This window comes from Aquarana catesbeiana, linkage group LG09 (assembly GCF_042186555.1).
Source record: "Aquarana catesbeiana isolate 2022-GZ linkage group LG09, ASM4218655v1, whole genome shotgun sequence".
Classification (NCBI taxonomy): Eukaryota; Metazoa; Chordata; class Amphibia; order Anura; family Ranidae; genus Aquarana; species Aquarana catesbeiana.
Genome location: NC_133332.1, coordinates 23,923,246 through 23,947,448, shown reverse-complemented (window position 1 = coordinate 23,947,448; position 24,203 = coordinate 23,923,246). Strand labels below are relative to the sequence as shown.

The window sequence follows — 24,203 nt, the reverse complement described above, 5'->3', positions numbered from 1 at the left end:
AAGTTGGCAAGCGGACATTTTTATACACCCACCGGAGTCTTGCTTGTCACAGTTATTTTTAACAGTGAACTCAGCCTATATATAGTGAAATACAGTATTTAGAAGTCCGTAACACTGTTCTGATGTTGAATTTTAAAAGCAGAGGTGTTCTGTCACATCAGCAAACCTGTGAGAGCAGCAGGCTTGCTGCTGCTTTTAAAATTAAACATCAAAACAGCGTTACGGACTTCTAAATTCCATATTTCGCTATATAAGCCGAGTTTACTGTTAAAAAAAAAACAACTATGAAAAGCAAGCCTCTGGTGGGTGTATAAAGATGTCCGCTTGCCGACTTCAAACTCTAAGCTTACTGCGGACGAGTGCGGGTGTACCAAAATGGCCGCGGGGCAACGTTACTTCAGCCGAGCATCGCGCATGCGCAGTAGGCCGGATATCGGGTTTTTTTTTTCCCCGAGTGCGGGGTGTACCAAGATGGCCGTCGCCTATGCTGATTATGACGGTACACCGACCGCGCCCCCCCCCCTGCCGCCAGGCGCTGCCTAGATGGTTGCGACTAGTTCCCATCCAGCAGATTCAGGGTGAAAACGTGTGCTCTGCTTTGCTCTCAGCCTCCTATTCACTTCTATTCATTTCACGTTCCCGCCCCCCGATTTCCTGCTTCCTGGTCACATGTTTCCTGTGACGTCACAAGGTTGATCTGCAGGATGGGAACTAGCCACTACCCTGCCTAGATCCAGGCAACAGAACAACGGCAACAAACAGACGGCGGCGAGGCTGGGGGGAGCTTCGGGTGACGTCACTGGGGGCCGGGTGACGTCACTCAGGAGGTCCCGTCAGTCATGCCACATGGAGAGACACAGGTGGGTGGCAGGGGGTGGTCATGTGACCTGGGTACTGGGTGTGGTGGTGCCAGTGCATGCCTGGCAGTGGGGGTGGGGACAGTATTGCTCAGTGTGCCTTCCTGTGTGAGCTGGCTGGGAGTTGTAGTCCCCCCAGGGTGGGGGAGGGGGTGTATTCCGGGGGGGGGGGGGACAATAAAGTGGACCTGTCACTGGGGGGGCTCATTCCCGCGTCCCATCGATCGGAACTGGCAGAGATCGTGCTTTGGATAGAAATCGATCACCTCAATATCTGTGTTATGAGGCTCTTCTGTATGTTGGGATTCCTCAGCGCAGCTCTGGACCAGTTCACACCATCAAAGGCGCGTTCCCAACAGTCCATTCATTTCAATGGGCTGCCCAATGCGCACAAAATCACGGCGGGGCCCAAACGTTAAAATCACGTCCCACCAAACCGCATTGTACGGCGCTACCATGCGTTGGGGGCGGGGCCAGCAAACGCGTCTGCTAGATGTGTGGAGGGGTCATTAAAAATGGATGTCGCCTGCGTGTGTCCGCGGAGGGCGGTGCGGGAAAACGCGCGCAAGTGGTGTGAACCGCCCCTAGAGGGCCCCCGCAGCTGGAAACGCACTTTGCCAACGGACGTCATTCAGTGAAACGCCCCGAGAGACCTCAATTACACCTGAGAAGAGCGTCTTCTTTTTTTTTTTTTTTTTTTTTTTTTTTTTTTTTAGACTGACGTTTTTGCGCACATTGCTGGCCCGAGCGTTTATTTTTTATTTTGTGCTTTCACATTTTTGGCCTGAGCATTTTTTCTTTTTAATTTTTTTTTTTTTTTTTATCGTTCTTTACTAATTACTAGACAAAAATAATTCAAAAACATTCATGTATTTCACGCACTCCCATTGAAAGCTTAAGGGGCCAACACTCTCTTCTTTTTATTTATTTATTTTTTTTGGGACCAGTATTTAAAAAAAAATAATTTTTCATTTTTTTCATTTTTTTTTTTTTTTTTTTGCATGTAGATAAAAAGTATACATTTTATTGTATAATATGTCCTCTTTAAAGCGGAGCACCACCCAAAAATCGAACTTCCGCTTTTCGGAATCCCCCCCCCCCCCTTCGGTGTCACATTTGGCACCTTTCAGGGGGGAGGGGGGAGCAGATATCTGTCTAATCCAGGTATTTTGCTCCCACTTCCAGGTAGGGCTGGGAGATTTTCTAAAAAAAAAAAAAAAAAAAATCTTCGATTCTCTTAAAAAAAACTCGATTCACGATTCGAATCGAGTTTTTTTTTTTTTTCTTTGGAAACCGCGCCGGCCCCGAGGCGCTGCGGGCATGAGCTTTTAGGCGAGGCCGCGGCTTCAGCCTAGTCCGCGTTGTCCGGCCTCGCGGACTAGGCTAAAGCTGCGGCCTCGCCTAAAAACTCATGCCTTGGGACCGGTGCGGTGAAAAAAAAAAAATCTAAAAAAAATCGATTTTTTTTTTTTTTTTTTTTTTTTCCCCCAGCCCTATTTCCAGGCATAGATTGCTGGGCCACCCGCAGGTATCTACGCTACTTCTGGCTCCTTCTTTGCCCCCCCCTGCTGTCTTCTGGGAGACACACAGGTCCCAGAAGACAGCAGGGACCAGTGGGATTGCGCAGCGTTTGTCGCGCATGCGCAGTAGGGAACCAGGAAGTGATGCCGCAAGGCTTCACTTCCTGATTCCCTTACCGAAAATGGTAGCCGAGAGCCGAGGTGAGTGTCCATATTTTATAAGTCAGCAGCTGCAGTATTTGTAGCTGCTGACTTTTAAAGAAAAAAAAAATTAGATGCTGATAAGATGTATTGGTGGCCACTGATGGGGCGGCACTGACTGAATAACAGGGCATTGATAGGGTGGCACTGAGAAGGCTGTACTGGTGGGCACTGATAACCATGGCATTGATAAGGTGGCACTGATAAGCTGTACTGATGGGCACTGATAACCAGGGCATTGATGAGGTGGCACCGATAAGCTGTACTGATGGGCACTGATAACATGGCATTGATGAGGTGGCACTGATAAGCTGTACTGATGGGCACTGATAACCATGGCATTGATAAGGTGGCGCTGATTATCTGTACTGATGGGCACTGATAACCATGGCATTGATAGGGTGGCACTGATAAGCTGTACTGATGGGCACTGATAACCAGGGCATTGATGAGGTGGCACCGATAAGCTGTACTGATGGGCACTGATAACATGGCATTGATGAGGTGGCACTGATAAGCTGTACTGATGGGCACTGGTAACAATGGCATTGGTAAGGTGGCGCTGATTATCTGTACTGATGGGCACTGATAACCATGGCATTGATAGGGTGGCACTGATAAGCTGTACTGATGGGCACTGATAACCAGGGCATTGATGAGGTGGCACCGATAAGCTGTACTGATGGGCACTGATAACATGGCATTGATGAGGTGGCACTGATAAGCTGTACTGATGGGCACTGATAACATGGCATTGATAAGCTGTACTGATGGGCACTGGTAACCATGGCATTGATAGGGTGGCACTGATAAGCTGTACTGATGGGCACTGATAACCAGGGCATTGATGAGGTGGCACTGATAAGCTGTACTGATGGGCACTGATAACCATGGCATTGATAAGGTGGCGCTGATAAGCTGTATTGATGGGCACTGATAACCAGGGCATTGATTTGGCACTGATAAGCTGTACTGATGGGCACTGGTAATAGGGCATTGATGTGGCACTGATAAGCTGTACTGATGGGCACTGATAATCTTGAAACCACAGCCGGTTCCCCACTGCACATGTGCGAGCTCGCAGGGAGCGTTGTGCAGTGAGGTGTCCTGGGAGTGGGTGTGGCAAGGGGCAGAATTTCCCCCCTAGGCAAGGATTGCGAAAGTGGGAGCCAATAAAAATCTTTGTTTACTCCTGCCCCCCCCCCCCCCCCAAAAAAAAAAACCAAAAACTGTCAGCAGGGCTTTACTTTTTGAGTAAAGTTTCGCTTTCATTTCTTTTGTATTTCTTATTTGTCAGGTTGCTTTAATTAAAATGTTTGTAACCCTAAAAAATAAGAGATCCTGTTCCCTTATAGCAGATTAAACGTCACATTGCTTGTGCTGTGTAACTTCTGCCCCCCGGAAGCTGTAAAATACTCGGCTGATCCTGCCTGGTTCTGCCCTCCCCCCCTGTAAACTGACCACGGTATATCACGGCTGCTGAGCCCTGACACCGTGGTCAGTTTACGTCCCTCCGTCATCCGCAGCTCTCCTCTCTGCTCTCCCCAGTCCCCTCCAGCTCAGGAGTCCGTATCCCTGGCTCTCCCCCAACCCCCTCTGCTGTTAGTAAAAAAAAAAACGTAAATTAAAAAAAAAATGGCTGCCATCCTGCACCGTGTGATTGTTTCTTAACCACTTCAATACAGAACATTCCCCCCTTCCTGCCCAGGACAATTTTCAGCGCTGTCACGTTTTTAAATGACAATTGCGCGGTCATGCAACACTCTACCCAAACAAAATTTTTATGGTCCCCCACCCCCCCCCCCCCCCCCCCACAAATAGAGCTCTTTTGGTGGTATTTGATTACCCCTGTGGTTTTTTATTTGCTAAACAAATAAAAAAAGACCAAAAATGTTGAAAAAAAAAAAGGTATTCTTTGTTTCTGTTGTGTTTTTTCAAAAATAAGTACGTTTTCTCCTTCACTGATGGACACTTATAGGCGGCACTGATGAGGAGGCACTGGCAGGCATCACTGATGGGCACTGATTGGCATCTCTAATGCTCACTGGTTGGCATCTCTAATCTCTAATGGGCACTGATTTGCATGTTGGTCATGGGTGGGCATTCCTGGTGGGCTCTACTGGGTCTGCACTGATAATCATTGCACTGATTATCAGCGCAGACACCCCCCCCCCCCCCCCCAGTCAGAAGAGCCGCAGCTCAGCTCTCCTCTACCCGCGCCTTGTCAGCGTGAATAGAGGAAAAGTCGATAAACGGCACTTCCTGTATACGGTGTGACCAGCTGTGATTGGTCACAGCTGATTACATGGTAAAGAGCCTACATCATAGGCTGTTTACCAAGAGTTGGAGATGTGGTGTGTCAGACTGACACACCACACCACCAATCGCCGCGCTGCGCGCTCCCCTGGGCGCGGCTTGTCCTGCTGGACGTCGTACGACGTCCAGTCAGGATACTGAAACCACTTTGCGGCCGTTGTATTGCTATATGGCAGGTGGGAAGTGGTTAAAATCGAAGCCTCTAAATACCTTTTTTGTGAAGTATCTTAAGGTCGGTCACGTGACTCCCGGCCGCTCTAATACTCCGATCCAGGGCTACAGCGGAAGGGGCAGAGCGGCAAGGTCAGAGGTCATGTGACCTTCCGGCTGATGTCAGAGGGAGATCTCGGCCCGTCCCGCTGTAGACCTGGATCGGAGTATTAGAGCGGGTGGAAGTCATGTGACCGACCTGGATATACTTCAAAAAAAGGTATTTAGAGGCTTCGATTTTGACAAACAATTTCACAGTACAGGATGACCACTTTAAATGGGGGGTGGCAACGAATCATATTGTACGGTTACAAACCCTTTAACATCATATAAGATGATGAACGATACGCACGTAGAAAAGCAACAATGTTTCTTTGGCATCGCTATTTGTGTCTGAACAATGTTTATAAACACTGTGTCATGGCTATTATTGACAGCAGCTGTATTTACTCAGCAGCTTTTGTTTTAACTAGTGGTGCACCGGAAGCGAAAATTCAGGATGCACTTGGCTGAAAACTGAAATGGACATTTAAAAAAAATATATAATTAATATGGCTGACGTTTTTGCATTGAAGTCAATGGGAGGCGATTTTGCGTGGAAGTCAATGGGAGGCATTTAGGGCCGAAACAACAAATCGATTATGAAATTAATTGATTACTGTTTTCATAATCGATAAATCGGCCAGCCGATTAGTTGGCCTGCATACAGAATGCATTATTTGTTTACATATTAGGTATTACAGTGCAGCACACATACAGCTCAGTACACCATCTATACATGTCAGTAAGTGCCTGAGAACTTGTGAATGTGTGAGGAGCAAAGATATATATGGTGGCTGCCTTGGAAGGGGCAGGGAGGAGGCAGGAGGAGAATTTCCTGTTTACGGGGGGCCTCTGTAATAGGAGGTCCTGTCTCCTGTGCTGCCATTGGACGACTGTTCTGTCCCTCGAAGGAGGCGGGACTTTGTATTAAAGAGGCCGTCATGTAAACAGGAGTTTCTCCTGTATGTAATCTTTTGGCGCTCGTCCCGCCCCCCTCCCTGTCCCCTCCGAGGCTGCAGATGGATGGGAATCAATCAGGCTGCACTGATGGCAATGGTGGGTTCTGCATTCCTGGCAATGGTGGGTTTTTGTGAGGGAAAAAAAGGATGTCAGTTTTGTTTGGGTATAGCCTCGCACAACCGCGCAATTGTCAGTTAAAGAGACGCAGTGCAGAATCGCAAAAAAAGGCCTGGTCATTGAGCAGCCAAATCTTCTGGGGCTAAAGCGGTTAAATAAAAAAAATTATCTGAGTCTGATGATATTTACCAAATTCAACCTCTAATAGTATATACAGTATATCTCTCCCCTCTAATAGTATATACAGTATCTCTCCTCTAATAGTATATACAGCATCTCTCTCCTCTAATAGTATATACAGTATCTCTCTCCTCTAATAGTATATACAGTATCTCTCTCCTCTAATAGTATATACAGTATATCTCCCCTCTAATAGTATATACAGTATATCTCTCCCCTCTAATAGTATATACAGTATCTCTCCTCTAATAGTATATACAGCATCTCTCTCCTCTAATAGTATATACAGTATCTCTCCCCTCTAACAGTATATACAGTATATCTCTTCTAATAGTATATACAGCATCTCTCTCCTCTAATAGTATATACAGTATATCTCTTCTGTCTGTTATTCTCAGCGTGGATTAGAGATTTTGCTCCCTAACCAGTTGGTTATTTATATTTACCACTGCATAGAGATTATTAAGAATAAATTGCTTTTTTTTTAAACTTTACATGTTTAAATTATACACCACACTTTTTTTTTTAAGGTTATTAACTGATTAATCGAATTAATCAAAACAATAATCGGGCAACTAATCGATTATGTAAATAATCGTTAGCTGCAGCCCTAGAGGCATTTTAATGCTGAAGTCGATGGGAAGCGTTTTAGCACTGAGGTCGATGGGACGCAGCATACCATTATTGGCAACTTTTTTTTTTTTTCCTATCGGCAGAACGCCGATACTTTTCAGCGGCCGTTATATCGGTGCATCCCTTTTTTTAACCCATCAATGCCTTACTTCTGTATCATGTGACCACTGTGATTGGCTCCCTTAGCAGTCAAATGATCGGGAGCTTATCCTACTAGATCTCAATGCAGCAAGTCGGAGCCAACCTCGTTTCCCACAGGACGTCCAGCACCATGTAGTGCTTTCCTCCCCAGCCTGAGTGTTCCTGGCCCCGCCTCTTTCATGCATTGAATTTCAGTCCTTTCTTGGAGGTTCAGCATCACATGTAGGCGTTACCTAGGGTGGTCTGTATGCAAATACAACCTGCCTGGCAACACCCACTCCTCCAGACTGATATCCACCCATCAAATCATCTTGCTATTTGCATAACTCCTCCCAGGACCCCGCCCACCGCTTACATGGGGGCTGGGGGCTATTGGGAGGACTACTGAGGCAGGGTGCTATGGTGTCTGCTGGCCCCTCCCACCAGCCATGTTCTGCCTACATTGTCTATGACATCACTGGTTCCAAAGTAAGTTATGTAATGAAAACAGGGTTTAACTATTTAATTAGTATGTTGATGAGGGGGGAGGAGGATCCATGGTAGGTAGAAAAGAAGCAGATTAAATTTCAGCTTTAAGCGGTAGTTGACAGCTTTAACCTAAGTCTATTAATAAGGCTGTCACTCCGGGCTGTGATTGGGTTCTGATGGTGTCAGCACTCCGCCCCCATCCTCGGGATCAGGTACAGAGATATGATTAACCACTTCCTGCCAAACGACATCATGTGGTGTCCTGGACCTTGAGTGGAAATATTGGGATGAAGGCGGCAGCTGCAGGCTTCATACAGATATCTTTTTTTTTTTTCAAGCTGGTGATTCTTTGCAGAGTAAAAGCCATCATAGCGGCTGTTTAGCTGCTTGATTGATTTTTACAGGCGGTGGGAAGTGAAGTCCCTCCCGCCTGCTGCCCTCTGGTGCTTCTCCCGGCTCGCCCGCGCGATCGGGGAATAAATCCACCGCCGCCAGTTTACCATAGAGCTGGTGGTGGACCAGATGGTCCCCGGCCATCTCTGTAACCCTCAGAGGCCAGACGTCATGTAAACACTGCTTTTTGTTTTTTTTGTTTTGTTTTTTGCTGGAAAGCCTGAGATTTGATTTTGATTTTTTTTTTATCTCAGATTTTTCAGCATAGAGAGATGTGGGGTCTTATAGACCCCACATCTCTCCATAAAGAGGACCTGTCATGCTCTATTCCTACAAGGAATGTTTGTAATAGGAATAAAAACGATTAAAAAATTAAAGAGAAGTGTAAAAAAATAAAATAAACAATAACATATTTTTTATTTTATTTTTTTAAAGCACCCCCATCCCCACCCCCCTCGAGCTCGCACACAGAAGCGAACGCATACGTGGGTCACGCCCGCATATGTAAACGGCGTTATAAACACATTTGAGGTATCTCCGTGATCGTTGGAGCGAGAGCAATAATTCCAGACCTTCGCTGTAAAGCCTCGCACACACGATCAGATTTTCCGACGGGAATTGTGTGTTGACTGTGTTGACAGACTGTTGGCCTAAAATCCGACCGTTTGTACGCTCCATCGGACAATTGTCAGATTTGCCGCGGACAACTGTTGGATGGCAGGCTTATAAATTTTCCGCAGACAAATGTCTGTTGTCAGACAAAAATCCAAAGCACAAACACGCATGCTCGGAATCAATGCTCACCAAACACGACATTAGCAGAAGGTGGCACTCAAGAGCTGAAATTTCACGTAGTACGCCACTACGTTCGTGTTTTGTTGGCCGACAATTGTGTGCCGTTTTTGTATGCAAGACAAGTTCCTGGGCCAACGCCCTTCTGACAAAAGTCTGACACTTTGCGGAAAATCCGATCGTGTGTACAAGGCTTAAGGCCTCTTTCACACGAACAATCCGTTCAGGTCCACCTGTCAGTTTTTTAGGCGGACCTGAATGGACCCTCCATAGAGCTCTATGGAGCGTCGGATGTCAGCAGTGACATGTCCGCTGACATCCGACCAACTCCGATCCGAAAAAGTGTAACGGAGGAAAAACCTACTTTTCCATCCATTTCCGGATCCGATTGGGTGACGACGGACTCTACGGTCCATACTCATCCGATCCCCCATAGGGGAGAGCGGTGCTCTGACAGGTCCGTCCCTACACATTGTGCAGCGACGGACCTGTCATCTGCCTGCTCAGCGGGGATCTGCGGATCCCCCGCTGAGCAGAGTGGGCTCCGTTCATGGGCACGTCTGTGTGAAGGAGCCCTAACTCTAAGCTGGTAACTTGTAGATTTTTTTAAGTAAGTTTGGCGCCATTCCACGAGTCTGCGCCATTTTTAAAACATAACATCATCTTTCACGTTATACAAAAAAATTGTAAATTTATACTTTTATATTGTGTTTTTTTTTTTTTTTTTTTTTTAATTCATAAAAGTCTAAAAGAAAACAATAGAAAAATCACATTTGAAAAATTGCTACGCAAATACAGTGTGACATAAAAAATTGCAACAATCGCCATTTTTTTCCCTAGGGACTCTGCTAAAAAAAAAAAATATATATATATATATATATATATGTGTGTGTGTATTTGGGGGTTCTAAGTAATTTTCTAGCAAAAAAAAAAAAAAAGATGATTTTTATAAGTAGGAGAGGAATGCCAGAATTGGTCCGGTATGGAAGTGGTTAAGGACGGGTGATAATCCGGCAGGTGTAAGCGGTTTGCATTTAATAATCTTGTGGCTCAGACACTTGGTACCTTCAGATTAGTTCAGGGCTGGAAGGTTGTCACATGTTCACCTGCCCGGCGCCAGCATCTGATTGGGGTATCACAGAAGGTGGACGCCCTATGAAGATTACAATACAAAAAAAACACGGTGGAGTGGAGCTAAATGAGTGGAGAGGGGTTAAATTCACCCGCTGGAGGATATAAGGAGTGTCCCTGGAAGACGTATCACAGATGAGACTATTGGAAAAAGCCTTTTATGAATCACTCAGTAATTAGGAGTCAGAATATTATGGTAAGCCTCCTCTAGTCACCCGAGGGATACTGATGTAAAGTTGTACATCACATAAGAGGATGTTTTTGGAAAATAAGTTTTCTTTGGCGTTTTATAGTACTTTTTTGGGTAAAAAATACTTTTTATGTTGACCTCCTGGAGATTTACCCCCTTCCTGACCAGGCCATTTTTTGCACTGTGTTACTTTAACTGACAATTGTGCGGTCGTGCGTATACAAACAAAATTGATATCCTTTTTTTATTCCCCACGAATAGCTTTCTTTTGGTGGTATTTTATCACCTCTGCGTTTTTTTTTTTTTTTTTTGCGCTATAAACAAAAAAAGAATAACGATTTTGTAAAAAAAAAAAAAGTGTGTGTGTGTATATATATATATATATATATATATATATATATATATATATATATATATATATATATATATATATATATATATATATATATATATATATATATATATATATATAATTTTTTTTTACTTTCTGCTATAAAACATATCCAATTTAAAAAAAATGTATTTTCTTCATACATTTAGGCCAATATGTATTCTGATACAGGTTTTTTAGTAAAAAAAAGAAATCTCAATAAGCGTATATTGATTGGTTTGTGCTAGGGTTGTACCGATACCACTTTTGTAAGACCGAGTACAAGTACCGATGCTTTTTTTTAAGTACTCGTCGATACCGATACGGGACAGTCGGGATGATCGGTGTGGGCAGTTACAAGCATCGATCTTCCTGTATACCTTTGAATAAAACAGCTGAAAGCCGCTGGAGGGAGAGGAGGAGAAGTGACTGTCAGCTGCTTTATTACAAGGTATACAGGGAGATTGGTGCTTGTAACTGAACGTACCAATCATCTGTGAGGCTGCTCAGCCCCCCTGCTACAGTGAGGACGCAGGTATCGGGTCAAGTATCGGAGTATTTGCACAAGTACTTGTGCAAATGCTTGGTATCGGCACGATACTAGTATCGGTGCAAACTGGGATATTTTTTACTAGTAATAGTAGCGATTAGCAACTTATAGCAGGACTGCGATTGTACAGCGGACAAATTGGATACCTAACTGACACTTTTTATGAAGCAGTGACACTAATGCAGTGATCAGTGCTAAAAAAATTTGCACTGCCACTGTACTAATGACACTGGCTGGGAAGGGGTTAACTGTGAGCCTAGCCAGCGTTTCAGTGTACTATGGGAGGTGCTTTTACTGGTGGAAGGCATAGATCAGTGTATCTGCTTTACAGGAACACAGAACACATGTCTTCTGTACTGACACAATGACAGTCTGCCTTGTTTACATAGGCAGACCGCCGTTCTGCCTGTGCACTTAAGCATGGGTAGGTGTCAGTGGACATAGAGTCCGCCATACCCCCTATCAGCTCGCAGCATGCGCACGCCCCAGTCCTGGAAGTGCAGGATCAGGTACTAGAGCCACCTTGCTGCCATATATGTAAGTTATACGGTTGGCAAGCTGTTAAAATGATTATGGTGGATCACTTTTTATACTATATCCACTTGAAGACCGACCTTTTCTAAGACTTTTTGTTTACATGTAACAATCAGTATTTTTTTGCTAGAAAATTTCTTAGGACTCGTGTGTGTATATGTGTGTATGTATATATATATATATATATATATATATATATATATATATATATATATATATATATACACATACACATACACACACACGAGTCCTAAGAAATTTTCTAGCAAAAAATACTGATTGTTACATGTAAACAAAAAAATAAATATATATATTAAAGCCGAGGCCCTGAAGAATAAAATGGTGGGTTTGTACAGTTGCAATAGAATTTAATATAGGAGGAATCAGAGAGCCCTGCTCATTAGAGCTTACAATCTAGGACTGAGGTTCAAGTGATACAAAAGGTAATGACTGTGGGGGATGAGCTGATGGAGAAAATAAAAGTACAATCGTTAGGTGGGGGCAGGATAGGCTTCTCTGAAGAGAAGGGTTTTCAGAGATTGTCTAAAAGCAAACAGAATAGGAGATAGTCGGACAGATTGGGCTAGGAAGTTCCATAGGATGGGAGAGGCTGGGGAAAAGTCCTGGAATATATGCCTTTAAAAAGTATTCATGCTCCTTTTGAAAATTTGCACATTTTGTCATGTTAAAACCAAAAACGTAAATGTATTTTATTGGGATTTTATGTGATAGACCAACACAAAATGGCACATCATTGTGAAGTGGAAGGAAAATGATAAATGGTTTTCAACATTTTTTACAACTAAATATGTGAAAAGTGTGGGGTACATTTGTAAAGCGCCCCCTCTGAGTCAATACTCTTGTAGAACCCCCTTTCTCTGCAATTACAGCTGCAAGTCTTTTTGGGGATGTCTCTACCAGCTTTACACATCTAGAGAGTGATATTTTTGCCCATTCTTCTGTGCAAAATATATCAAGCTCTGTCAGATTGGATGGAGAGCGTCTGTGAACAGAAATTTTCAACTCTTGCCACAGATTCTCAGTTGGATTTAGGTCTGGACTTTGACTGGGCCATTCTAACGCATGAATATGCTTTGATCTAAACCATTCCATTGTAGCTCTGGCTGTATGTTTAGGGTCGTTGTCCTGCTGGAAGGTGAACCTCCGCCCCAGTCTCAAGTCTTTTGCAGACTCTAACAGGTTTTCTTCTAAGATTTCCCTGTATTTGGCTCCATCCATCTTTTCATCAACTCTAACCAGCTTCCCTGTCCCCGTTGAAGAAAAGCATCCCCACAACATGATGTTGCCACCACCATGTTTCACAGTGGGGATGGTGTATTCAGGGTGATGTGCAGTGTTAGTTTTCTGCCACACAAAGCGTTTTGCTTTTAGGCCAAAAACTTCCATTTTTGTCTCATCTGACCAGAGCACCTTCTTCCACATGTTTGCTGTGTCCCCCACTTGGCTTCCAATGTACTAATCCCGACGAACACGTTACTGTAGGAGTGGCTGTGCATATAAATTGGTGCTGCAGCGATCAACGGCTGGAACCATGTAAAGTCAAGGTAAACAAATGTCACCAGCACACCAAGGAGTAGGTTCAGAGCTTTAATCAGCTTCCCCTTCATTAGGCATATGACCTCACATGCCTGATGAAGGGGTCCTGCGTGGCTCCGAAACATTGCAATCCTGCTGTGACATTGTGATCCCTGATTAAAGCTCTGGACCTTTTCTGGAGATTCTTTGTGTGCTGGTGACATTTGTTTTCCCCACATGGCTTCTAACAAACTGCAAACAGGACTTCTTATGACTTTCTTTCACCAATGTCTTTCTTCTTGTCACTCTTCCATAAAGGTCAGATTTGTGGAGAACACGACTAATAGTTGTCCTTTGGACAGATTCTCCCACCTGAGCTGTGGATCTCTGCAGCTCCTCCAGAGTTACCATGGACCTCTTGGCTGCTTCTCTGATGAATGCTCTCCTTGCCCGGCCGGTCAGTTTAGGTGGACGGCCATGTCTTGGTAGGTTTGCAGTTGTACCATACTCTTTCCATTTTCGGATGATGGATTGAACAGAGCTCTGTGAGATGTTCAAAGCTTGAGATTTTTTTTTATAACCTAACCCTGCTTTAAACTTCTCCACAACTTTATCCCTGACCTGTCTGGTGTGTTCCTTGGCCTAACAAACCTCTGAGGGCTTCAAAGAAGAGCTGTATTTATACTAAGATTAAATTACACACAGGTGGACTCTATTTACTAATTAGGTGACTTCTGAAGGCAATTGGTTCCACTAGATTTTAGTTAGGGGTATCAGAGTAAAGGGGGCTAAATACAAATGTACACCACACTTTTCACATCTTTATTTGTAAAAAAATGTTGAAAACCATTTATCATTTTCCTTCCACTTCCCAATTATGTGCCACTTTGTGTTGGTCTATCACATAAAATCCCAATAAAATACATTTACGTTTTTGGTTGTAACATGACAAAATGTGGAACATTTCAAGGGGTATGAATACTTTTTAAAGGCCCTGTAGAGAGCAGAGGGTCTTGGGCGGAACCAAGAGAACTATTAGGTTGGTACTTTGAGACTAACTTAGTGATGTAGCTGGGGGTAGAGCTGTGGATGGCTTTGTAAGTTGTTGTTTTTGTTATTTTGAATTTAATTCGTCGGGTGAGCGGAAGATACAATGTTTTTGGAAAAAATACACTTTTTTTGAATTTTAATGCAAAAAAAAAACACAATACATAACACAATTTTTTTGGTAAAATATAAAATATGTTATGCCAAGTAAATACATTCCTAACATGTCGCACTTTAATATTGCGCACGCCCGTGCAACGGCAACACACTACATACGTTTTACTATCCATAGGCGACGCTTTAAAATCCTTTTACAGGTTACCACTTTAGATTTAAAGGTCTGGTACTAGAATTACTGCCTATGATCTGACGTTCAGGGTGATGCTTCACGTGTGGGATGATCGCTGTTTGCGTGCGTGTGGGATTGACATGTGCGTTCGCCTGTGTGTGTGTGTGTGTGTGTGTGTGTGTGTGTGTGTGGGGGGGGGGTCGTTATTTTATTTTTACACTCTTGCTTTAGATTTTTGTTTTTGTTATTTTTATTGCTGTCGCAAGGAATATGAACATCCTTGTGACAGCAATAGGTACTCTTGATGGAGAGATGCGCATGCTGGTCGCGACAGAAGAGCCTGAGCAAGTCGGGGGAGAGGGGGGGAGCGTCCACTCCTGCTGCTTATAATAGCAATCGAGCGGCTAGTTGGTCGCTCTAATTGCTATTACTAGAGAGTTGACCGGCTCTAAAAAAAAAAAAAAAAAAAAAAAAAAAAAAAACGGTAGCGGGATGATGCCTGCAGGTGCAGACCTCACGACCACTTGAAGACCAATGGTGTACCAGGTACGTGACTGGTGGGAAAGTGGTTAATTTAAACAAGTTGAAGCCGATTGGCTACCATGCACAGCTTTACTAGATTTTGCACTCTTTTTAGTTTTAGTAAGTCGACCCCACTCTGTATGTGTGAGTCTATTTTTTTTTTCATTCTGTTTAGATTGCTAGCTGTATTCTAAAGCTGGACATACACTAGTACAGTGATGGCGAACCTCGGCACCCCAGATGTTTTGGAACTAGATTTCCCAGGATGCTCCCCTACACTGCAGAGTGCATGAGCATCCTGGGAAATGGCGAACCTTGGCACCCCAGATGATTTGGAACTACATTTCCCAGGATGCTCATGCACTCTGCAGTGTAGGGGAGCATCATGGGAAATGTAGTTCCAAAACATCTGGGGTGCCAAGGTTCTCCATCACTGCTCTAGTAGATTTTTGAAAATGTAAAATGAATCCTTTTGTGTGGAGTTCTGTTTCCATCTGCCCAGTAATACATTTCCGTATCCGTCTTCCTATGTATTGTTTTCTGTGTTCCGCAGTACTGAAGAAACCATGCACTTCTGAGCTGTCCCATCATGGAGGTCAGGGAGGGGCCCCCGTGTGAGGAGAGGCTTCCGACTCCAGGAGCCGAGGACCACCCAACTGGCCACCGAGAGCTGGAGGGAGACGGTGGCAATGAGATGAAGAAGCCGGCTGAAGACCTCAGCAATGGAAAGAAGGATGAAGGCGAGTTAGAGGAAGAGCTGGATCCCCGAATACAGGTATTAGATTTGTGTTCTTTAACCACTTCAGCCCCGGACCATTTGGCTGGCAAAAGACCAGAGCACTTTTTGCGATTCGGCACTGCGTCGCTTTAACTGACAATTGCGCGGTCGTGCGACGTGGTTCCCAAACGAAAATTAACGTCCTTTCTTCCCCACAAACAGAGCTTTCTTTTGGTGGTATTTGATCACCTCTGCGGTTTTTATGTTTTGCACTATAAACAAAAAAAATAGCGTCAATTTTGAAAAAAAGCAATATTTTTTACTTTTTGCTATAATAAATATCCCCAAAAAATATATAAAAAAAACATTTTTTTTCCCTCAGTTTAGGCCGATTTGTATTCTTCTACATATTTTTGGTAAAAAAGTGTTTATTGATTGGTTTGCGCAAAAGTTATAGCGTCTACAAAATAGGGGATACTTTTATGGCATTTTTATTAATAATTTTTTTTTACTAGTAATGGTGATCTGCGATTTTTATCGTGACTGCGACATTATGGCGGACACTTCGGACAATTTTGACACATTTTTGGGGCCATTAGCATTAATACAGCGATCAGTGCTATAAAATTGCACTGATTACTGTAAAAATGACACTGGCAGTGAAGGGGTTAACCATTAGCTGGCTAGGAAGGGGTTAAGTGTGTCCTAGGAAGTGATTCTAACTGTGGGGGGGGGGGCGTGGCTACGAGTGACACGTCACTGATCACGCTCCCGATCACAGGGAGCTGTGATCAATAACAGTGTCACTAGGCAGAATGGGGAGATGCTTGTTTACATCAGCATCTCCCCGTTCTTCCTCTCCATGAGACGATCGCGGGTATCGCCGTGGCCATCGAGTCCGTGGGACCCACGATCCTAGTCGCGGAGCTCGCGGAGCAATATCTTTTTCCTGTCTGTTAAAGCGGATCTCCAGGATAATGTTAAAGGAGAAGTACGGCCAAATCTTGTTTGGCTGTACTTGCGTATGCAAGACTGATGCGTGTGTTCACCTTTGCGTGTGCGGGGGGGGGACGGGCACACTTTACTTTTTTTTTTTTTCTTTGCTCACTTTATTACTGAAACAAGCAATGTAAACATCCCTTCTGACAGTTATAGGCACGTGACAGGTGCTCTTTATGGAGAGATCTGGGGTCAAAAAGACCCCAAATCCCCCCCTTGCACTTATAAGCATTCAAAACACCAAGATCTGCATTTTTCTTAATGCTTTTGATTCTTTTGAAAATGGCCCCCCGAAGACATCCGGATAATCTGGAAGTGATGTCAGTTCATCGCTTCCAGGTTACTGCTATGGAGACCCAATCAAAGCCAAACCCGGTACAACCCTTTGAATTCAAGCGACGTACCGATTATGTTGATTGGCGGAAAGTGGATAAAGAAAGACCTCCCTAAATATCCTTCTTTCTTCTCTAAAGCCGCAGTCACTCCAGTCCTGATCCTTCTCACCTCTTCTGTTTACATCCGGTGGGGTCCTTCATCGGGTGTCCTTGTCACGGCACAAACAAATGTTTTCCCAGCGTGCTTACCAGCTAGAATGCAATAAAAACCCAAATTACACCGTCCAATTTGCACAACATTTGCAGATATATGTGGAAGCCGCACGGCACTAAGGCCCCTCTGTAAAATGCGGCCCTCACTGTGATCCTTTGAGGGTCTCCATGTAGGATTATATATAGCAGTGAATAAATTGAGGGGAAGGTATTCCTGGAGGGAGTCCATTCCTCATCACAGTAATATTAAAGACTGATATGTCATACCTAGCCGCTCTGTGTAATGGAATTGCACAGAGCAGCCCCCGATGCTCCTCTTCTCGGGTCCCCTGCCGGCGCTCCTGGCCCCTCCCACCTGTTGAGTGCCCCCCCTCCAATATGAAGCCTATGCTATGGGGGCACCTGAGCAGGCTCGCTCCCGAGCCACTGCTCTGTCTGTGCATTCAAACACAGAGTGCAGCTCGGCCACGACCCTGCGCTTTTCTCAGTGGCTCACTGGCTGTGATTGACTGTAGCGGGAGCCAGTGCCTCCAGCTGCTATCTCAGCCAATGAGGAGGGAGAGACCCCAGAGAGCTTGCTTTCATGCACATCGCTGGATGGAGATGGGGCTCAGGTAAGTGTAATGCGGGCTGCCGCACACAGAAGTTTTTTTTTTTTTTTTTTTACCTCCATGCATGAATGGAAAAACCTTGAGCCTTTACATCAGGGATATGCAATTAGCGGACCTCCAGCTGTTGCAGAACTACAAGTCCCATGATGCATAGCAAGACTCTGACAGCCACAAGCATGACACCCAGAGGCAGAGGCATGATGGAACTTGTAGGTTTGCAACAGCTGGAGGTCCGCTAATTGCATATCCCTGGTGTTTACATTCACTCTAACCTCTTGCTGACCGCACTATAGCCCAATGACGGCTACAGCGCGGTCTATTGACACCCTCCCAGAACCCTGCCCCACGGCACTCTGTGATCACTGTGTGCTTCGGACCATAGATCGAGGTAACGGGCCAATCACAGCAGCCCTTCACCGTGTGATCAGCTGTGTCCAATAACGGCTCATCATATGTAAACAAATAATGGTTATTGTCATTTCCTTTCCTCAGCGCTGTCACTGTCTGAGGAAAGGAGAGCCGATAACTGGCTTTCCTGTTACAGGGCACATTTACACTGATAATCAGAACCCTGATCATCACTGCCAATCAATGCAGCCTCATCAGTGAAGAAGAAAAATTACTTATTTGCAAAAGTTTATAACAGAAACTAAAAATAAAAGGTTTATTTTTCTTTCAAAAAATAAGAAATCCCAGTGGTGATTTCTATTTAATTTGGGTACAGTGTTGTATGACCGCGCAATTTGCATTCAAAGTGTGACAGTGCTGAAAGCTGAAAATTGGCCTGGGCAGGAAGCAGGTGAATGTGCCCGGTAGGCAAGTGGTTAAAGGTTGAAAAGAAATAAAAAAACACGCTAATAAACAAAATAATATAAAATTGTTCAAGCTGCAACTCTTCTGTGAGATATAAGCACAGTCCCAATAATCCAAAACTATACAGAGTATATTGTGATCAGATAAAAGTCCACATGTGATGAGATAATATGTATTCTTGGTTAATATCACCACCATCCCCCCCCCCCCCCCCCCCACTTGAAATAAGTGAATCATTACAGCACCGCCACCACCAAAGGTAAAAAGACTCGCTTACCAGATCACATAGACCTCTTATTACAGGAGGTCAATGGCGCTTGTGGCTCTATATTCAACCAGGGCCTTTAATGTCGTCTGAGGATCTCCCTGCGGATAATAAACCGATCATCCTGACAGAGTTGTCATAGGAGTTCCCCAAAACATAAAAAAGGCTCCACAGTGTAAAATGGTTATAACTTTATTCCACATATTTATGTGTTTTTTTTTTTTACTAGTAATGGCGGCGATCAGCGACTTATAGTGGGACTGCGATTATTGCGGCGGACAAATCGAACACTAACTGACACTTTGTTGGAAACAGTGACACTAAAACAGTCATCAGTGCTAATACTATACACCAGTGATGGCGAACCTTGGGACCCCAGATGTTTTGGAACTACTTTTCCCATGATGCTCAACTACACTGAAGTGTGCATGAGCATCATGGGAAATGTAGTTCCAAAACATCTGCGGGGTGCCAAGGTTCGCCATCGCTGCTATACACTGTCACTGTACTAATGGCACTGGCTGGGAAGGGGGGGGGTTAACATCAGGGGCAATCAAAGGGTTAACTATATGCCTAACCAGTGTTTGTGTAGTGTGTGGGAGGTGCTTTTACTAGGGGGAAGGCATGGATCCTGTGTTCCTGCTTTGCAGAGACACAGGATCCATGCCCTCCCTACTGACAGAACAGCGTTCTGCCTTATTTACATAGAGCTCTGCATTGTTTACATTCCTGTCATCCCCTTCGCCTATCAGCGGGTGCCAGCAGTGCTCACCGCCTAGAAGCCATTCAGTTCGCATTTGTAGCGCTATACAAATTCTTCATTCAATCATTGGCCTTCACCCGCTGATCGGCTTGTGCTGTGTCTAATCACAGCAGAGGCGGTGCACAGCCTGCGAGCACCCCCCCCCCCCCCCCCCCCCCCCCCCCCGGCCCTGTTGTGCTGAATCACGTACTAGATACATGATCCAGCACAGGAGAGACGCTCTGCTGCTGTACTCCTACCTTGGAAGGGTTACAGTTTTGCACTGGACTCTGCAGAGCATCGCAAGTGCGGTGCAAAGACTCCTACAGGTTCTTCCCTTCACCCCAGTTCTGTACAGTGATATGGAGCTTCTGTTATGGGACTGGAGAAGGTAATCGAAGGACTAGATCTATGAGTCCCTCTGCCAGGATTGTATTCCCAATTACAGATGATGCACCTGGGCCTTAAGGTAAAAAAAAAAAAAAAGCTGGATTCTGTAAGCAGAAGCACCCCACAATTCAGATAAGGGGGGGGGGGGGGGCTTAATAAATGTGACCATAGTTCATATTACACCCTAAATATGGATGTAACAAGAAACCTAGTCAGAAAGACGGACTGTGCCTTTAACCTTGCTATGACATCATGCCCATTGAAGGAAACTAACGAGGAGCTCTCTGTCCTCTAGCTACAGGGCATGTCATCGTTCCCCTGCGCTGTCAGTGCAGTCATTGTCATTCTTCACATTCTCAGTGGCTGTGATTTTATGTGATTAGCAATTCTCACCTTGCAGCTCTGGGTCCCGAATTCAGTTCCCACAAGGGACACTATCTGCATTGAGTTTGCTCTCCGGATTCCTCCCACAGCCCAAAAATATATTAATGTGCTAACCAGTATCTGACCACACAGGCTCCAGTCTGTGTATACAGTTGTGCTCATAAGTTTACATACCCTGTCAGAATTTATGATTTCTTGGACATTTTTCAGAATATGAATAATAACAAACACTTTTCTTCCACTCATGGTTAGTGTTTGGCTGAAGCCATTTATTATCAATCAACTGTGTTTTACTCTTTTTAAATCATAATGACAACATAAACTACCCAAATGACCCTGATCAAAAGTTTACATACCCCAGTTCTTAATACCGTGTATTGCCCCCTTTAACATCAATGACAGCTTGAAGTCTTTTGTGGTATTTGTGGATGAGGCTCTTTATCTTCTCAGATGGTAAAGCTGCCCATTCCTCTTGGCAATAAGTCTCCAGTTCCTGTAAATTCTTGGGCTGTCTTGCATGAACGGCACATTTGAGATCTCCCCAGAGGGGCTCAATGATATTGAGGTCAGGAGACTGAGATGACCTCTCCAGAACCTTCACTTTATTCTGCTGTAGCCAATGACAGGTCGACTTGGCCTTGTGTTTTGGATCATTGTCATGTTGGAATGTCCAAGTACTTCCCATGCGCAGCTTCCTGGCTGATCAATGCAAATGTTCCTCCAGTATTTTTTGATAACATTCTGCGTTCATCTTGACATCAGTTTTGACCAAATCTCCTGTGCCTTTTGTAGCTCACACATCCCCAAAACATCAGCGATCCACCTCCGTGTTTCACAGTAGGAATGGTGAACCTTTCATCATAGGCCTTGTTGACTCCTCTCCAAATGTAGTGCTTATGGTATGTAAACTTATGAGCACAACTGTATATATGAGATGCTGAGAGTGTGATACACCCCATAGACGGGGCACTGACTCTTCTCAATGGTCTATCATACTTTGCAAAGCACAGAATAATATCCTGCACTATATAGACATAGAAAATAAGTAACAGAGGAGATTTCACTCAGACATTATGGGGGTCACACACTTTTCTATCTACATCTGATGTTATTGCATTTTCTTGAAGCCTTTGTTCGGATCCTATGTGGCTCCCCTAAAGTCTGAAGGACAGTAAACTGGCCCTTTGTTTAGAAAGTTTGGAGACCCCCCGGTGTAGGGCGTTCACCCTTTATTGTTTTCTAAAAAGGTGAACTAACCTTTAAAAATGCAAGAAATGTAAGGACCTGTAATTGACTTGATTTGAGCCTCTGGAATTACCTTATACTGGGAGAGGGAGAAGCAGCACAAGGAGCCAGTCAGTTTTATTGCAGTGTTCATATGCTCACAGGGGACATACTGATAGGAGGAGAGAGCAGAGTGAGAAATTAGCTCATCACTGCTGCTTCTCTTTTCACTGTCCAGTCACAGGCTGGGGGAGGGCCAAGACCTGTAAGTGTTTCTTAGCTGCAGCTGAGAAAAATCAAGTCTCCTCCCCTGCCGGACAGGACTGTGTTGTGTTGACAGAACTGGATAAACAGAAATACAATTCCTCGGCACTGCTATACATCCAGTATGGAGGACGGGTGTTGGGAATGGTGGCTTCCTTTAAGACACACAGATGTGACCAATCCTTGTAATAAAATCACCCATATTTATAGGTGACATTTGGTTATTTTTCACCCCCGTCTCTCTCTACATTTTGCTGCATTTACTGCATTGTGACATTTGTCGTTGTGCCGTCTCTTCCAGGAAGAATTGGAGCGTCTGAACCAGGCCAGCGAGGAGATCAACCAGCTGGAGCTGCAGTTGGATGTGAGTGTTGGGTGTCTTCTCTGTAATTGTGTCCAGGTGCTCCAGCCATAAAACTTCATATGTATTATACCGCCCCCTGCAGGTTGCCCGCACCGCCTACCGCCGAATTCTCACCGAGTCCGCCAGACGCTTGAATTCTCTGGCCACTCAGCTGGGAGCTTGCATTGAGAAAGCCAGACCCTACTATGAAGCCAGAAGACTGGCCAAGGAGGTAAGATTTGTCAGCTGACCTTTGCACTGTCAGCTCTACAGATAAATATTTCATGATCCTTATTTTTAGGGATGAGAGTTGAAAATCTCAATTGCATGACAGGCTGATAATAACTAATGATGTGGTGAATAACATACACATCGTCCACTTACATCCCGTCCTCGTACACATCGTCCGCATACGCCCCCCCGTCCGCATACGCCCCCCCGTCCGCAGGGGCAGACTGATAACTCATGGGGCCCCCGGGCAATAGGAGATTATGGGGCCCCCCAGGCAATCAGAGATTATGGGGCCACACAGTATACACACACACAGTATACAATCACACAGTGTACACAGACAGATGCAAAAAAAAACACATTTATACATACTGTCCCTGGTTTTACTGAGGCTGGCAACCCTGATGGGGCGCCCTAGTGGCCCAGGGCCCTCGGGCAGTGCCTGAGTGGCTCAGTGGTCAGTCCACCCCTGCCCGTCCTCATACGCCCCGTCCTCATACGCCCCGTCCTCATACGCCCCGTCCGCATACGCCCCGTCCGCATACGCCCCGTCCGCATACGCCCCGTCCGCATACGCCCCGTCCGCATACGCCCCGTCCGCATACGCCCCGTCCGCATACGCCCCGTCCGCATACGCCCCGCCCCGTCCGCATACGCCCCGCCCCGTCCGCATACGCCCCGCCCCGTCTGCATAAGCCCCGTCCGCATACGCCCCGCCCCGTCCGCATAAGCCCCGTCCGCATACGCCCCGCCCTGTCCGCATAAGCCCCGTCCGCATACGCTCCATCCTCATACACCCCGTCTGCATACACCCTGTGTTTAGATTAAAAGCAGGTTTTTGTTTGCACTGATTGCTGAGTGTTGTTTGCACCTTGATTGTGCACAGGTGCGCAGTCATGGAACGAAGGGGCCAAGCCCAACCCCTGAAAAACAACCTCACACCATTATCCCCCGTCCACCAAATGATTTAGACCGGTGCACAAAGCAAGATCCATAAAGACACGGATGAGCGCGTTTGGCGTGGAGAAACTTGACTGGCCTGCACACAGTCCTGACCCCAACCCGATAGAACACCTTTGGGATGAATTAGAGCGGAGACTGCGATCCAGACCTTCTTGTCCAACATCAGTGCCTGACCTCACAAATCCGCTTCTGGAAGAATGGTCAAACATTCACATAGACACACTCCTAAACCTTGTGGACGGCCTTCCCAGAAGAGTTGAAAGCTTTTATAGCTGCAAAGGGTGGGCCAACTCAATACTGAACCCTACAGACTAAGAATGGGAAACCATTAAAGTTCGTGTGTGTGTGTGTGTGTGTGTGTGTGTGTGTGTGTGTGTGTGTGTGTGTGTGTGTGTGTGTGTGTGTGTGTGTGTGTGTGTGTGTGTGTGTGTAAAGGCAGGCGTCCCAATACTTTTGGTGTGTGGTGTAGTTTTACAATTAGAATATGACCGGGCATTTATGTATGTATGTATGAAGATTTCAGTTTGATTTTTTTTCTTCTTATTAGGCTCAGCAGGACACTCACAGCGCTGCCCTGCGGTACGAGAGGGCGGTCAGCATGCACGCTGCTGCCCGGGAAATGGTGTTTGTGGCTGAACAGGGTGTCACTGCTGACAAGAACAGACTGGACCCAACATGGCAAGAAATGCTGAACCACGCTACCTGCAAA

At 45.2% G+C, this 24,203-nt stretch overlaps 1 protein-coding gene across 1 annotated transcript; it reads left to right on the top strand.

The window, feature by feature from the left end:
- Positions 1–478: 478 nt before the first annotated feature.
- SH3BP5L (SH3 binding domain protein 5 like) lies at positions 479–24,203 on the top strand (the record flags this gene model as incomplete). Its single annotated transcript, XM_073598141.1, is given in 5 exon segments — positions 479–860; positions 15,553–15,774; positions 22,259–22,321; positions 22,404–22,532; positions 24,042–24,203. Coding segments are annotated over 4 exon segments (540 nt in total), but the record flags the coding sequence as incomplete, so codon positions are not given.